Source organism: Mustela erminea, chromosome 8 (genome assembly GCF_009829155.1).
Source record: "Mustela erminea isolate mMusErm1 chromosome 8, mMusErm1.Pri, whole genome shotgun sequence".
Classification (NCBI taxonomy): Eukaryota; Metazoa; Chordata; class Mammalia; order Carnivora; family Mustelidae; genus Mustela; species Mustela erminea.
This window is the reverse complement of record NC_045621.1, coordinates 104,326,576-104,341,829: the sequence shown is the minus strand read 5'-3', so window position 1 is coordinate 104,341,829 and position 15,254 is coordinate 104,326,576. Positions and strand designations below refer to the sequence as shown.

Genomic DNA, 15,254 nt, shown 5'->3' with positions numbered 1-15,254 from the left:
GGCTATTTTCCTTTGAATCTTGTGTGCATTTCTATGTTACTCCTAGATGGTTAGTTAATTACATAATAGACCATACTAGTGAGTTTCCTATTTGAAGCATCCAGCAGGATGTCTCATGGCAGTTTAGGTCAATCAGATTAACCCAAGAGCTCCTAAGTAGCGCCCCCCCCAACCCCCACCCCATTGACGACCCTGTGTCAGGCACAGGCCATGCGAATTGGAGGAGGACATGGCCCCTGCCTGGGAGATTCCTGAGCTTGATGGGGGCACAGATTCAAGGGAGATCATTGCCTTCCCAGTAGGACTGTGAGCTCCCAAGGGGCTCAGACATCCTAGCCCTCCCTGTTGGGTGCAGGTTGGGTATGACCCGGGTTGGGCTAGACCCCTGTGCACAGCTGCCTCTCCCATACCCTGGCCTCGACTGAGGGTTCTGGGGTTATGCCAAACAGGGGACCGAGTCCAGAGGTCCAGAGTCACCTTGCCTAAGGCAAGTCACTGCAGCCTTTGGAGTCTGTTTCCCTCTCCTTGCAGAGGTGTAGCGGGACAGAATGAATTAAATTAACAGCTATGCTGAGCCCATGCTCAGCAGGTGGGAGCTTCCTCCCTGTCCCCCACCTCCTCGCTGCTCCTCAGTGGGAGTCAGGATCTGAGGTGCTGTAAGGAGGGCCAGGCAGGCCAGAAACCAGGGCTAGGTGGACTCCCTCCTGCCAGCCCCGGTCCATCCCATTTTTCTGTCCAAGCTGTGTGCACCGCAGGGACATCGGGGCATGGGGCACAGCCTGTCCCAGGAAAGGTCACAGGGTCTGGGTCCAGGCAGATGGTGAGCTGCTTGTTACCTGCAAATACCTGGGGACATTCAGCTCTGCCTTTTCCAGGTGTTTTAGGAGGAGCACTGTCCTCTTTAGGCAAAGCATGTGAAACCTGAATTCTGGCACAGGGCAAACATGATTCTTTTCTTCCTTCCTTTCTTTTCTTCTTTTTTCTCTTTTTTTTTTCTCTTTTTTTAAATTTATTTTTTATTTTCAGCATAACAGTATTCATTATTTTTGCACCACACCCAGTGCTCCATGCAATCCGTGCCCTCTATATTACCCACCACCTGGTACCCCGACCTCCCACCCCCCCGCCCCTTCAAAACCCTCAGATTGTTTTTTTTTTTAAATTAAGTTAATTTATTTATTTTCAGAAAAACAGTATTCATTATTTTTTCACCACACCCAGTGCTCCATGCAATCCGTGCCCTCCATAATACCCACCACCTGGTACCTCAACCTCCCACCTCCCCCCCCCCCACTTCAAACCCCTCAGATTGTTTTTCAGAGTCCATAGTCTCTCATGATTCACCTCCCCTTCCAATTTACCCCAACTCCCTTCTCCCCTCTAACACCCCTTGTCCTCCATGATATTTGTTATGCTCCACAAATAAGTGAAACCATATGATAATTGACTCTCTCTGCTTGACTTATTTCACTCAGCATAATCTCTTCCAGTCCCGTCCATGTTGCTACAGAAGTTGGGTATTCATCCTTTCTGATGGAGGCATAATACTCCATAGTGTATATGGACCACATCTTCCATATCCATTCGTCCGTTGAAGGGCATCTTGGTTCTTTCCTTAGTTTGGCAACCGTGGCCATTGCTGCTATAAACATTGGGGTACTGATGGCCCTTCTTTTCACTACATCTGTATCTTTGGGGTAAATACCCAGGAGTGCAATTGCAGGGTCATAGGGAAGTTCTATTTTTAATTTCTTGAGGAATCTCCACACTGTTCTCCAAATAGGCTGCACCAACTTGCATTCCCACCAACAGTGTAAGAGGGTTCCCCTTTCTCCACATCCTCTCCAACACATATTGTTTCCTGTTTTGTTAATTTTGGCCATTCTAACTGGTGTAAGGTGATATCTCAATGTGGTTTTAATTTGAATCTCCTTGAGGGCTAGTGATGATGAACATTTTTTCATGTGTCTGATAGCCATTTGTATGTCTTGATTGGAGAAGTGTCTGTTCATATCTTCTGCCCATTTTTTGATATGTTTGCCTGTTTCGTGTGTGTTGAGTTTGAGGAGTTCATTATAGATCCTGGATATCAACCTTTTGTCTGTACTGTCATTTGCAAATATCTTCTCCCATTCCGTGGGTTGTCTCTTTGTTTTTTTGACTGTTTCCTTTGCTGTGCAGAAGCTTTTGATTTTGATGAAGTCCCAAAAGTTTATTTTCACTTTTGTTTCCTTTGCCTTTGGAGACATATCTTGAAAGAAGTTGCTGTGGCTGATATCGAAGAGATTACTGCCTCTGTTCTCCTCTAGGAGTCTGATGGATTCCTGTCTCACGTTGAGGTCTTTTATCCATTTTGAGTTTATCTTTGTGTACAGTGTAAGAGAATGGTCGAGTTTCATTCTTCTACATATAGCTGTCCAGTTTTCCCAGCACCATTTATTGAAGAGACTGTCTTTTTTCCACTGTATATTTTTTTATATTTTACTTATTCATTTGTCAGAGGGAGAGAGAGAGAGTGCACGAGCAAGGAGAGTGGCAGGCAGAGAGAGAAGCAGGCTCCCTGCTGAGCAAAGAGCCCTATATGTGGCTTGATCCAAGACCTGAGCTGAAGGCAGACACTTAACCAACTGAGCCTCCCAGGTGTCCCTCACTCATAGATTTATTTTTGAGTACATGCAAAGGCCAGGAGCATCGGTAGCCCAGGGTGGCAGAGGAGAGAAAAGAAAAGGATCATGTGGGGCTCAGTCAGTTAAGTGTCTACCTTCAGCTCAGGTCATGATCCCGGGGTCCTGGGATGGAGCCCCGCATTGGGTGCCCGCTCAGCAGGAAGTTGGCTTCTGGCTCTGCCCCTCACCCTGCTCATGCTCTCTCCCTCTCAAGTAAATAAATAGAATCTTTTTTAAAAAAACAAATCTATTAATGAAATATTTCAGATTGCCAGAATATATAAAGGATGTTCTAATGGCCACTCATGGTAATTGCCTACAGCTGAAGGCCCCTGTGTGAGCCCCTACACGAGCCCTCCTCTCCTGAGGTGAGCTGTGCTCTGCGAGCTGGTTGTGTTTATTACTTCCTAGGCACAGAGGTAAAGACTCATGGACAACAGCTAGTGTTATTCTGCATGTTGCTAACCCTGAAAAAGCGTATTATACAATATTTAATCTACATCTGGTCTCTCTCTGCCTTACCTTACACTTGTGAATGTCATCCACGGAGCTCTAATTCATTTTCAAGCTGGTAGAGGATCCCATCATGTGAACAGGCTGTTGATGATGATGAATCTAGCCTCCTGCTGATGGGACATTTTGCTTGTCTCCAATTTTTACTATTATAAACAATACCAGGATAAACATAATTCTACAGACTTTGCCCTCTGGCTAGGATACCCCCCGCCCCCGCCTACTTTGGGCATCCTTAAACTCCGCTTCATTCGTGGAAACGATCCCGCCCAGGGCATCAGGCCCCAGATTCTTCAGGGCGACCTCCTCTAAGAGCAGCTGGAATCCCTTGTGGAGTGGCCAAGAGGGCGTTGTCCTGTGAGGACTCTGTGGGGCCCAGGGCTACTACTCGGGATCAGACACACATCTGGATCCCAGCACATCTGCCCAACTTTGTTCTGAGAGGAATGCAGGGCCTTAGGCTAGGAATTGATGGTGGCCAAGAGCACGGGCTCTCAAGTCTGCATTTGGGGCAGGGCCTGGTGGCTGGGCTCAGGCTCTGTCTGTGTGGTGCCCGCTGGAGCAGGTCCACTGTCAAATCAGAGAGGACCTCTGGTGGGGGCCGGGATGGTTGGGGGCTGGCTGGGCTTTGATCCACGCTCTACAGGGTGGTCTAGAACTCCAGGAAAACAGAGGCGACAAGCTGCCTGGCCTCCTAGGGGCCAGCCTGGAATAAGGCCAATATCATTTCCACCACATTCTACGGTCAAGAGTTGCAGGGCCCTCCTGATGAGAGAAGCAGCACAGCAGTCAGTTTATGCCACCCAGGGTCACAGATCCTCACAAGAGTTAGGTGGAAAACCCAGGTCTGAGTCACTGTCACATGTTTCCCACTACTGGAGCCCTTCCATTGGGCTTGTGCACATGCTGTGTGCTGGAGACCCTGCTCTGAACCCTGCCTCACAGACTGGCCTAACTTCCACTTACCCATCCATCAGGAGGCATCACTCCCTGGGGGCTTTCCAGAGTTCCACAACCCTCCTTCTTACTCCTAGAGCAGCCTCTGCTGTTGCTTTCCCACCGGCCTCTTCAGCTAGAGCTCCAGCCCGCACCCCACGCCATGCTTGGCATATGGCAGGTGCTCTGGGGCTACTTATCTGGTGAAGGGATCCATTAAGGGTGTGCTCTTTGCACACTACCCCACAAATCCTCCCACTTAGATGCTGTGTGCTTGTCATGGACCCTGAGACAGAGCTTAACGTTCAGGATGTTTATTAGGAAGTTTCCTTGAGATTAACACCTGTGCAAAGGATGGGAAGGAAGCGGGAGTGGACTGAGGGAGGTCCCATGGGAGGTCCCCATGACACATTTGACTGGCCCCTGGGGGAGTCCTGAGGCTAAAAGAGCCAATCAGCAGAGATGGCCAGACTTTCATTTTCCTGTCTCAGCAGGCAGTGGGATGTGGACACCCCTCCCTGGGTGTGACCTTGAGTGAGCAGGCTCTCTGTAGCAAAGGCTGTCCCTAAAGGGGCTGATGGCTGAGGACTCCGCTTACGGCACTCCTCGTGCTCGCACAGTCAGTCCTTCCTTGCAGGAGGATTGAGATGTCCCATTTCTGTTTTCCTCATGGGGTAGGAGAGTGGGGGGGGGGGAGGTAGTAGTCCCTGAGAGCGGCTACGAGGACATGCCTTGCCAGCTGTGACCTATGCGGGAGGAAGAGTTGCTGCGAGAGCAGAGTGAGGGAGGGTTCTACCCACATCCGTGCTTGGAGGAGCTGGAATTTCAGGCCTGGGGCTTCAGGGGACTTCATTCCATTGCATCAATACTCAGAGACAGAATGTCCAGCTCTTCTATGCCAGGTGCTGTGCCATGTAGTGGGGAATATCACCTGCGGGTAAGTCATGGCTCTATGACCTCCACTCCCTCCTTACTGATACCCCCCCTTCCATGATCCACTGTCCACACTTGTCCAGACTGCTCGTTCCAAAAGGCAAATAACATATTCAACTTCTCTTCTGAAAAAACACTTAGACATCCTAGCTCCATTCCTTCTGTGATGTGCCCTGTCCACCTCTCATTTTGCTTCCTTATCCCCTTGGTCAACCAGCCCCAGCCATGCTAAAGCTGTTCTGCCTTGGCAATTACTAGGGACTGGACCCACTTTCCCTCCAGATGTTCAGAGAGATGCTTCCTCCAAGTCTGTAAGGCCTTGGCTCCATGTCACCTCCTTCAGGAAGCCTTCTCTGATTATTCAATGAATGCATTCCTTTTTTCATATTTATTCAACAAATATTTATGGAGCACTTACTATGTCCCAAGCATATTCCTAGGCAGTGGGAAATTCCGATGAATTGGAGTCCAAGCCTTGCCTTCTTGCAGCTTACATTCTTGTGGAAAAGGCAATCAATGAACAAAAATAAAAAGTACCGCGATTTCAGAGAATGCAAAGTGAAATGAGAAAACGAGAGCCTGGGAAGGGGGCGGAGAGTGCCTGATCCGGGGTCCCTAACGTTCAAGCGCAGGGCAGCCACTCCCCAGCCGCGCGGCCACGGTGGGGACCCAATTGGACGGAGTCAAGGACGCCTCGCGGCGGAAACGCGGGAGGTCGTCCGGCCCCGGTGAGGGTCACCTGGGCCCCACCCTTGGGGGCGAGAGAAGAGGCGGGGCCCCAGTCCTAGTCCGCGCCGCCCTCTCCCGTCCCACAGCGGAGAGGCACGCTCGCTCCCGGGAAGGGCGCGCGGGAGCGGGTCGGCCAGGTGCGCCGCCTCAGGAGGCCCCCGCCCCGCCGCGCGGCCCGAGGGGGTGGGGCCGGCCTTGGCCCCGCCCCCAGGCCGTCCATAAATGCGCGGGGCCGGTGCGGCTTCCGAGCGCGGCTTCCGAGCGCGGCTTCCAGGAGACTGGGCGAGGCCGGCGGGGCCCGCGGCTGTTTCGCTGTCACGCGTGGGGCGCGGCGGACGCGGAGCTGCAACCATGCTGTTCTGGCACACGCAGCCCGAGCACTACAACCAGCACAACTCGGGCAGCTACCTGCGGTAAGGGCCGCGCAGCCGGGACTGGACGGGGCGCGGTCGGACGTCCCGGGGCGGGGCGGGAGCCGCAGGGTCCCGGGTCCCGAGCGCCCTCTCTGCGTTCCGCGCCGGCCCCCTCCGCCCCCCGGCTATCAGCCTTTGGGGTACTAGAAGGGACATCCCCCAGGGACCCGCCTAGGGAGGGACCCCGGGGGCACCCGTCCTCTCCTGACCACCCTGTCGGGCGCGGAGCACACACCTGCTTTTCGCAGCTTCCCGTCCGGTCCGCCAACCCCCGTCTCTCTTCTCCCGGCTCGCATCGGAGGAGAGGAAACTTTTGCCATCAGTCCAGGGCCCGTCGCGGGGAGGTCTAGCTCCTGCTCTTTGCCCCTCTCGGCCCCGGTCCCTCTCCGAGCCGCACGCCCTCTCCGGTGTCCTTGGGCGGGCCGAGGGGGGCGAGCGAGTGGCGAGGGCCGACCTTGCGCTTCAGCTCCGCGGGCCGGCGGGCGGGGGCTCGGAAGGACAGCGTGCCCCCTCCCTCCAGGTGGTCTTGGATACTTGTATGGGCCTGGGGCCCGCCCCTTTATTGCCCTTGATGGAAATCTTTCTTCTTCTGCAGGGACTTGACTAGTGCTCTTCAAAGGGAAAAGTAAGTCCTGCTTGTTTTTCAAAGTTCTGTCGTCTCCCCTTTAAGGAAGTCGGAGCCCCGTTAGCTTCAGTTCCTGGAGGATTGTTTTTCCTTGTTCTGCAGCTGGCTGGGCACTAATGGGCAGTCATTTCATTTACTGAACTCGCCTGAACCAGCTTTAGCCTGTCTTTATTTCCATCCTAGTCACAGTTTACGAAATGTGCCCAATTTAACCCAAAGGGCATTTGGTATGGACTCAGAAAGTAAATCGTGAGGTGGAAGGAATCACTGGTGCGAAAGCCCCGAAGTGAGAGCCGTTCTGAGTGCCCCCACCATCTTTTTTTCCTTCCTGAGAGGTTCCCACTCAGATTTAGCAGTACACGTTATTTGGAAATCCTGGCTTCTGATAAGTAATGTCCCCTAGTCCACTCTGAAGACTTCCTCCTTCCAGAAGCAGAGAAATGATTGGATTTAATTGATGTGTCCTCTCCTTTTTATTCATGGGCCTGAGTAATAAGAGGTGGCATAAGTCTCAGTCGTAATTAAGGAATGATGGCCTTCCCTGCAGACCATGGAAATGTCAACCAGAGGGAAGCTACCCCTGGGGGATGTCAGAACTTCAAGGGGCAGAAGTTAGTCTCTGCAGAAAATTGTGTCCGTTCACCTGCATGAAATGCTACAGTGGGGTCCGTTTTTATTGTACTGTGTGAAGGTTTGTGGTTGTGGTTTTGCCTAAATTTTAGGTTGTGGCCATTAAATATGTTGCCATATATTAAAAAATGATTTTGAAGGTGACCTTGAGTGGAATGTGAGTGTATTTAAAACTTCCTGGATACTTAAAATGTCATCCCATTAGGGAATAGTTCTCCCCTTGTATGGGAGGTGCTTCTGCTTCTGAAATGGAAATTGGTCTCTGGAATTCCTTAGATACCTTTTTAGGATTCTGGTATTGTTTCAGGGTTTGGGTGGTGGGTGGCAATTGGGGTGAAAGGTGCCAGAAAGCCATACACATTTAGGGACCATGGATAAGGAAACATTTGATCCATGCTATTTAAAAAAAGAAAAAAAAATTCATGTCTTGGAAACTGGGGCTTTCATCCTTTTAGAGGCTGACCTTAGTGAAGGCCAAAGTGAGGGTCAGTTAATACGCCGTGGTTCCCCCAACTCTAGAGTGAGAGCTGTTGTCCTTTTCCTTGGTTTATGTATTTTATTTTCGGTGATCTCCTTACCCTGAAATCTCTGCAAGTTGTCTCCCGTTAACCACATAGTGGCCTTCACTCCTTTCTTCCTTTTTCTGTTTGATGTTCTTGCGACTTTTACTCCTTGGCAAATAAGGATGCCAGGCTTGAAAGAAATTACTGTTAAGTGATGGTTGTTACCACCCCTACTTTTCTTTCTCTCTCTTTCCTTTTTTCTTTCTTTGTTCCTTTCTTTCTTTCTTTTTTAATTTAAAGGCAGCAGTCCATGGCATATTAACTTAACACGGTCTGGGCAAACATGAAATTATGCAACCCCCAGGTGAGTAGGCCTGCCTGCCTCTCCCGTGTTCCTAGATAACCACTTGGGCTGGGAGTGTGCACCAGTGTGGCAAAAGGAAGGGGCAGTGTGAGGGGAGCCGAGATGGCACTGCTCCTGCCTTTGGGCCAGGGATGGTAGGCAGGGGCAGGCCCCCACACAGAGTTTCCAGGTGTGCTCCAAGCCGGAGTTGCACTTCTGAGAATTGTTTGGGATTGCTGGGGTGTGTGCTGGGTTTGTGTTTTAGAGACTACTGGTTAATTGTGTTGTAAGAGGAACAGACTGTACCAGTGACTCCTGTTTATATAGTGCAGTGGGGTCGGTGAATCTGATTCATAACTGGGGACACTGAGAGGGAGGAGGGTTATCAAGATAAGGGGACCAGGACGTTCGGGGCATCTGTTTCTACACTGCTTGTAATACAGAGGTCTTAAACAAAAGCCTTTTCTGCTCACAAGTCATTCCTGTTCTCAGGAATTTACTTAAATTTTTTTTTTTTTATTTTTTAAAGGTTTTTTTTTTTTTTTTTTTAATTTATTTACTTGACAGACAGATCACAAGTAGGTAGAGAGGTAGGCAGAGAGGGAGGAGGAAGCAGCCTCCCTGCTGAGCAAAGCCAGGTGCGGGCTTGATCCCAGGACCCTGAGATCATGACCTGAGCTGAAGGTAGAGGCTTTAACCCACTGAGCCACCCAGGCGCCCCAGGAATTTCTTCTAACCTTGCAAGGGCTTTTAAAAAAAGTTCATCTAGAAACAACTCCTAGGTTGGTGTGAGGTTTTTTTTTTTTTTTTTGGGCTATGGTGGGGAGTATTCAGAGGTGGAGGAAAAGTATCTCTGAGCATCTTGATACTTTGCATGTGAATAAGAAAACAATTAAATCCAAGGGCTTTACACCTTGTTTTGCATTTAGGAGATACTAATATGACCATTAAAATTAGGATTATGGGCTAACTCTACCCCCACCTTTTTTTTTTTTTGAAGATTGTAGGTGGTGGGCTGTCACAGCCCGGGGAGCGAAATATATTTTCATAGTTTACAGAGTTCCCTAAGGACAGGATTGAATTGGTCTGAGAAGCCGCCAAGGAGTAGAAGAGTTTACTTAAAAAAAAATGAAAACTTCTGTTCAGATTTTTAAGCTGAGAGCAGGACTACATAATGAGCAGTCTCTTGTGGATGGAAACCACGGTGGCATTTCAGGTTCACTCCATTGCTGCCAGGCCCTTTGTCACAGAGACTTCTTTAATTTGTAGATACCAGATAACTTTGCATTTTTGCCTCCTTGATTTGATTCAGTAAATCTCTGGAGGGCCCTTGAGTGAAAAACAGAATCTTCACGGGATGGATAGACGTGGTTTGAAAGGAGCATCCTGGCTCTGGGGGCACTGGTGTTGCATGAGGTCTGGGGGCACTGGTGTTGCATGAGGTCTGGGACGGCCCTGCGCCCCCCCCTCCTCCACAAGCACGCTGCCATGGGTTTCGGTGTGTTGCCCTCAACGCCCCAGGTCAGGACCTGCTTCTCTGACTTGGCTGTCTGTCTCTGCGCCTGGGCTCTGTGGGGCTCTGCTCCTGGGGCTCCATGGGGCTCTTCCCCTGACTGCTCCCTCCTGTGTGTTGCAGCGATGTGCTCGCTTTGCCCATCTTCAAGCAAGAGGAGCCCCAGCTGTCCCCCGAGAACGACGCCCGCCTGCCGCCTCTGCAGTACGTGTTGTGCGCGGCCACGTCCCCTGCCGTGAAGCTGCACGAGGAGACTCTGACCTATCTCAACCAAGGTAGTGGCCGCCGTGCTGGGGCCACCTGCCAGCAGGAGTGGGGAGTTGACCTGGATGATGCGTGGGGGGCTTCCTTACCTGATCATGGTGGGGTTAGCTGGGAAGGAGACTGCGTGTCAGAGAGATTCTGTGTCCCAGTGGGGACACTTCCCTGAGCCTCTGCGTCCTTGTCTGAAAAGTGGACGTCTCAGCTGTAGAGGCCCTCAGGCCAGCCATGTGTAATGGAGATAATAGTTCTTGCATGGGCCCTCCACGGGGCAGAGGCTCGGTGACCAGCAGCAGTTGTTAGAATTGCTGTTGACTGTGACCATGACCGGTGTCCTTTCCTGGATGTGGATGGAGCACCCTAGGTACAGGAGGTCTGTTATGTCTCCCAGAGCTGCAGCGGGCAGCGGTGGGAAGGTCGGCCCATCCTCAGACACCTTGGGGGCTGAGTTCCATGTGCACCCACGCAGAAGCCCCATGGGGCGGTGGATATAGGACCACCCACCGTGTCCTCACACAAGAGGCACTGGCTTTGCTTTTTGAATCTCCATCCTAGCACTGCCTCACACCAGGACTTGGAGCTGCCTTTCTTTTTACTCTGTACCGAGGTGTTTGTGTAAACTGAGAAACGTGATTTTGTGACATTTGAAAGAATGCAGCTGTTCCAAGTGCCTGCTATGAGAATGGCTGTTCAGTTGGTGATTCCCTTTATCAGGACACGCGGATCAGTGTCCTAACAGATGGCGTTTTTGTGGTTTCTGTGTGATCGTGTGGATGTGTTTATGCACTTCCTTCCCAGGTCACCTCGTAGACGGTCTGGCATCAAGTGGCTTAATTGCCCCCATGTTTTTAAACAGAGCAAAGGGGCAGGGGGACTGTGGTCCGTTTTGTAGGGTCGTGCTGAGTTGTAGGGAAGTTGCCGCGTGGGAGCAGTTCAGCTGGCGCCTTTCTGTAGGACATGGAGGCCCTCCTTCAGAGAGCACGCCGGGGCTGGAAATCCAGCTGGATCATCAGGCTTGTCCTCTGTGGGCTGGCGGCCTTCTAAGCAGGGAACCAGCTCTGAGGTAGCAGGTGGCTCTGCGTCCTCCTGGGGATGAATCAGCCCCCTCCCATGGTTGGCATGGCCCAGCGGAAGGGCAGGTGGCTCTGTGGCCACAGCTACTGGCCAAGCCCACACTTGGTTAGCAGTGGGGCCCCTGACTCGGGCCCTGTGGCTCTGTGCCTCTGTGCCTCTGTGCCTCTGTGTGTGTCTATGGAGCAGCGTCCAGTGGGGGCCCCTGACTCGGGCCCTGTGGAGGAGTGCCTCTGTGGCTCTGTGCCACTGTGCCTCTGTGCCTCTGTGCGTGTCTATGGAGCAGCGTCGGCTGTTGTCTTTCTGGGTCACAGGAGGTCACATGTACCAAGTTATGGAGCTTTGCTTACCTCTCTGGGCCTGTGCTTTTTTGCCTAAAGGTACCTTGAAGAGATGGGCTGATGCTCACAGATCACTGAGCTCCGAGGTCTTGTTCCTGGCCCGGTCCTGCGGTGCTGAGGAGTGAGTGAGTGGTCTGGGGCTCCGTGGCTTGCGGGGGGCACTGAGTGTGCACCCACCTCCACCTCCTGTTTCCTCTGCAAGGCCTTTGCCTGCCTGGCCTGCCTTCCCTGCCTGCCTTCCACCTCTCCTCCCTGTAATCAGCCAACCTTGGACCATGTGTGGCAGTCCTCACGCTAAACCTTTTAAGAGTTTCTCCTTTGCTCAGTATAGAAAAGTTGCAACAGAGGAAAAGAGTTGCCTTATGGTCTTAACCACCCTTTGTCAGTTTGGTGTATTTACTTTAGATATTTTTTAAGTTGCATTTTCCTGATCATTGAAGTAACATGCTCATTATGGTTGATTTAGACATGTGTAAGAAAGAAGATGAGAAGGGAAAAAAATTGAAATCTCTTCTGATTTCACCTGAGGACCACTGCTAACCTGATTTCCACATTTATTTGCATGTACGTCTTTTTGAACTGATCTTGCTCCAGACGTATGTTGTCTTTTCATTTATTAGATTTGTGAGCTTTTCTCATTTCACTCAAAATGCCTTGAGAACTTAAATTTTTTTAATGGGTGCACAGTATCCCATGGTATAGGTCTCTGTGGCTTTCTCCAGCATCATGGGAAGGACACTTAGCTTTGAGTTGTTGTCTTTGTGTAAAATATTTTTTAAAAAATAATAATAAATTACCTTCGAAGTGGGATTACTGGACTGAAGGCTTTGGACGCATTTTTACCAAAATGCCTTCTCAGCAGAATGCCCCGGCTCATGTGCTGTGGTTTTCAAAAACTCGCATGTATCAACCAATGTGGTCAAATATTCTAAAATAGGTTTCTTGATCTTCTAAATTTCTCTGTCAAATAATGTTCATGTTCTTTGCCCATTTTTCTGTTGAGATGTTTGTATCTTGTTGATTGTAAGAGCACACCATATATGAAGAGTTATCAACCTTTTAGTTGCTGTGTGTTGCAGACATTTTTCTTTGTTGGTTGCTGGTCATTTAACTATATTTTTTTGTGTGATAACTGTATTCATACTGTAGGATCTATGTCATGACTTTTTTCTGTGTAAAAGTTTGAAATGTCTTATAAAATCTTTTTTTTTTTTTTTAAAGATTTTATTTATTTGACAGACAGTGAAAGCAGGAACACAAGGGGGAGTGGGAGAGGAAGAAGCAGGCTTCCTGCCGAACAGGGAGCCTAGTGCGGGGCTTGATCCCAGGACCCTAGGATCATGACCTGAGCAGAAGGCAGATGCTTAGGGAGCAACTGAGCCACCTAGTGCCCCTAAAATCTTTCCGTCTTTTAAAAATAGTTTTTCTTCTATTCTAAGAATATGTGCCCACCGTAGAATTGCTTAGTAGTTTCCTAAATTTCATTTCATGGTTTCTAAATTTTAACATTGAAGTGCGTTTGGGATGTTTTTGTGAAACTTAGTAATTAGGTACTTAGTGATACTTTGAATTATTATTACATAATATATATGTATTTATATACATAACAGTATAAAAATATAAATATTTCAGCTTTACCAGTGAGATTTATCCTGTCATGTTGCATTTGGAATTTACGATGTGATATAAAGGTTTAACTTTATTTTTCTAAATAGTTAATCCACTAGTTATTGCCTAGTTTATCCTTTTCTCACTGGCTTAAAATGCTACTTTGGAACATGGAAAAAAGCTGTATTCTCAAGTATTAGTCCAGAAATGTGTAGAGTTATTTTGTCCTGTAACCCTGATACTCATTGGTTCTTGCTCCATTTCACATTGAACTGTTCATGAGAGTTGGAAATTGTTTCCCTTTTCAAGTGTAGGAGTTCCTTTCATCATTTTTCTTAGCTAATCTCAATCATACATTCTTTAAAAATGGATTTTATAATCATTCAGTCTCCTTTATATACCTTTTTTTACATTGGTGAGATCATATGCTTCATGAAATTGTTTCTTGATTTCATTAAATACTAGTCTTCTAATAACATTTTCTTTTTTTTTTTGGTTTCAGATTTTTTAAAAGTTTTTTTTTAAGATTTTATTTATTTGAGAGAGAGGAAGGGAGAGAGAGAAGGTATGAGCAGGGGAAAAAGGAAGAGGGAGGGGGTAGAAGGAGATGGGGAAACAGGGAGCCAGCCTTGGGGCTCCATCCCAGGAGCCTGGGATCATGGGATCAGGACTTGATCTGAAGGCAGCCACTTAACCAACTGAGCAGCCCAGCTGCCTCATTTTCCGTTATTTATTTATTTATTTATTTATTTATTTATTTATTTATTTATTTTTAAAGATTTTACTTACTTATTTGAGAGAGAGAATGAGAGAGGGGGAGAGCATGGGAAAGGGGAGGGTCAGTGGGAGAAGCAGGCTCACGAGGGACTCGATCCCTCGACTTGAGGATCATGACCCGGGCTGAAGGCAGTCGCCCAACCAACTGAGTCATCCAGCTGCCCCTTTTCTGTCATTATTAAAACTGCTTTACTGTCATTTTAAAATGTCTGCATATTATTTTGCTATTTCTTTTTGTTATTTAGGAGAGCGTAGTGGCAGTAACTGCTTGGAAGAAAATACCCAATGTAATTATTTTAATGTCTGTCTCTCATAATAATAGAATGGAAACTCTATGAGCCCAGAGCCCTGTCAGTCTTTTTTTAAACATTGTATCCCCAGGATTAAGCTTGGTGCTTTGACACTGAAGTAGGTGCTCTATAGATAATTCAGAAAATTAAACGGTAGGCGTGACTTATTTTATTTCCATTTTATTTTTTTCCTCTCCTTCCTTTTTGTTATTACTTATAATGCTGAACTGAATATCTTTTTCAGCTTATCTTATTTAAGGTACCTGTACTTCTATGTCATACGACAAATGGTCATTGATGCAGTTGAAAACAATAGTTTTATCACATCAATCAAAACCTTTTTGGTAAATTGAAGAGTTAGCTGTTAATAGTATTTGGTTTTTTATTGCGTTGGCTCTATGATGTCTATTATACTATTTCTATGAGGCCCTGCCATATCTTCTTCCTTGTAATGGTGTTCTAAAAGTTCTGTGAAAGCATGAGGGTGTGTTCTGTAAGACCCTTGAAACCATGGGATGTTCACTTCTCAGTGCAGAGTCAGGCCAGTGCGTTATCTCAAGCCCAGTGGTTAACTTTATACGCGGTGAAAACCGTGTGTAAAACAAAGTATGCCCTCTTCTTTGCCCATAGAGTCCTAAGGAATGGGTGGCCGGCCCACTGTTGCATGGAGGTCTGCAACGTCCCAGAGCAACCTTTTTGTCATTGGCCAGATCTTTCCTGAAAGCTGGAGCCCGCAGGAAGGGCTGGAAGTTTGCGGTGGGGGAGGAGTCAGGGAGAAGAGAGAAAAGAGAACCCCAGGCAATCTGTGTGGGGAATTCTGGCTGGAGATAAGGAATAGCTTCCTAAGAAGGGCTTTTTACGCAGGAAGCTTTTGGTATCTCCTTCCAGAGAATTCTGGGATCTTAAATGTAGTCATGGATTCTTACAGAAATCTTACTTTCATTCATTCATGGAATGAAACTTCTGTCCTTTGGAAGGAGAGGATGGTTCAGTGAGAAGAAAAGCCACAAGCGAAAGCAAGAATGCAGTCTGCGTGCAGAGAGTGGGGTGGGGTGGTGGGAAATGGGGGTGCAGTTAAGCATCCTCTGTCCAGAGAACCCTA

The 15,254-nt window shown here is 48.5% G+C and overlaps 1 protein-coding gene across 4 annotated transcripts in view; it reads left to right on the top strand.

Annotated features, from left to right (window-relative positions):
• The first annotated feature begins 6,005 nt into the window (after positions 1-6,005).
• Positions 6,006-15,254, top strand: part of TFCP2L1 (transcription factor CP2 like 1) — a 57,645-nt gene continuing 48,396 nt past the window's right edge. For 2 of the 4 annotated variants that reach the window (XM_032353903.1, XM_032353901.1), the window contains exons 1-3: positions 6,006-6,190; positions 6,786-6,815; positions 9,928-10,079. In XM_032353903.1, coding sequence (XP_032209794.1) covers positions 6,129-6,190; positions 6,786-6,815; positions 9,928-10,079 — 244 coding nt within the window. In that variant the 5' untranslated portion in view covers positions 6,006-6,128. The remainder of the gene's footprint in view (positions 6,191-6,785; positions 6,816-9,927; positions 10,080-15,254) is intronic. The other 2 variants (XM_032353904.1, XM_032353902.1) reach the window with 1 other exon arrangement.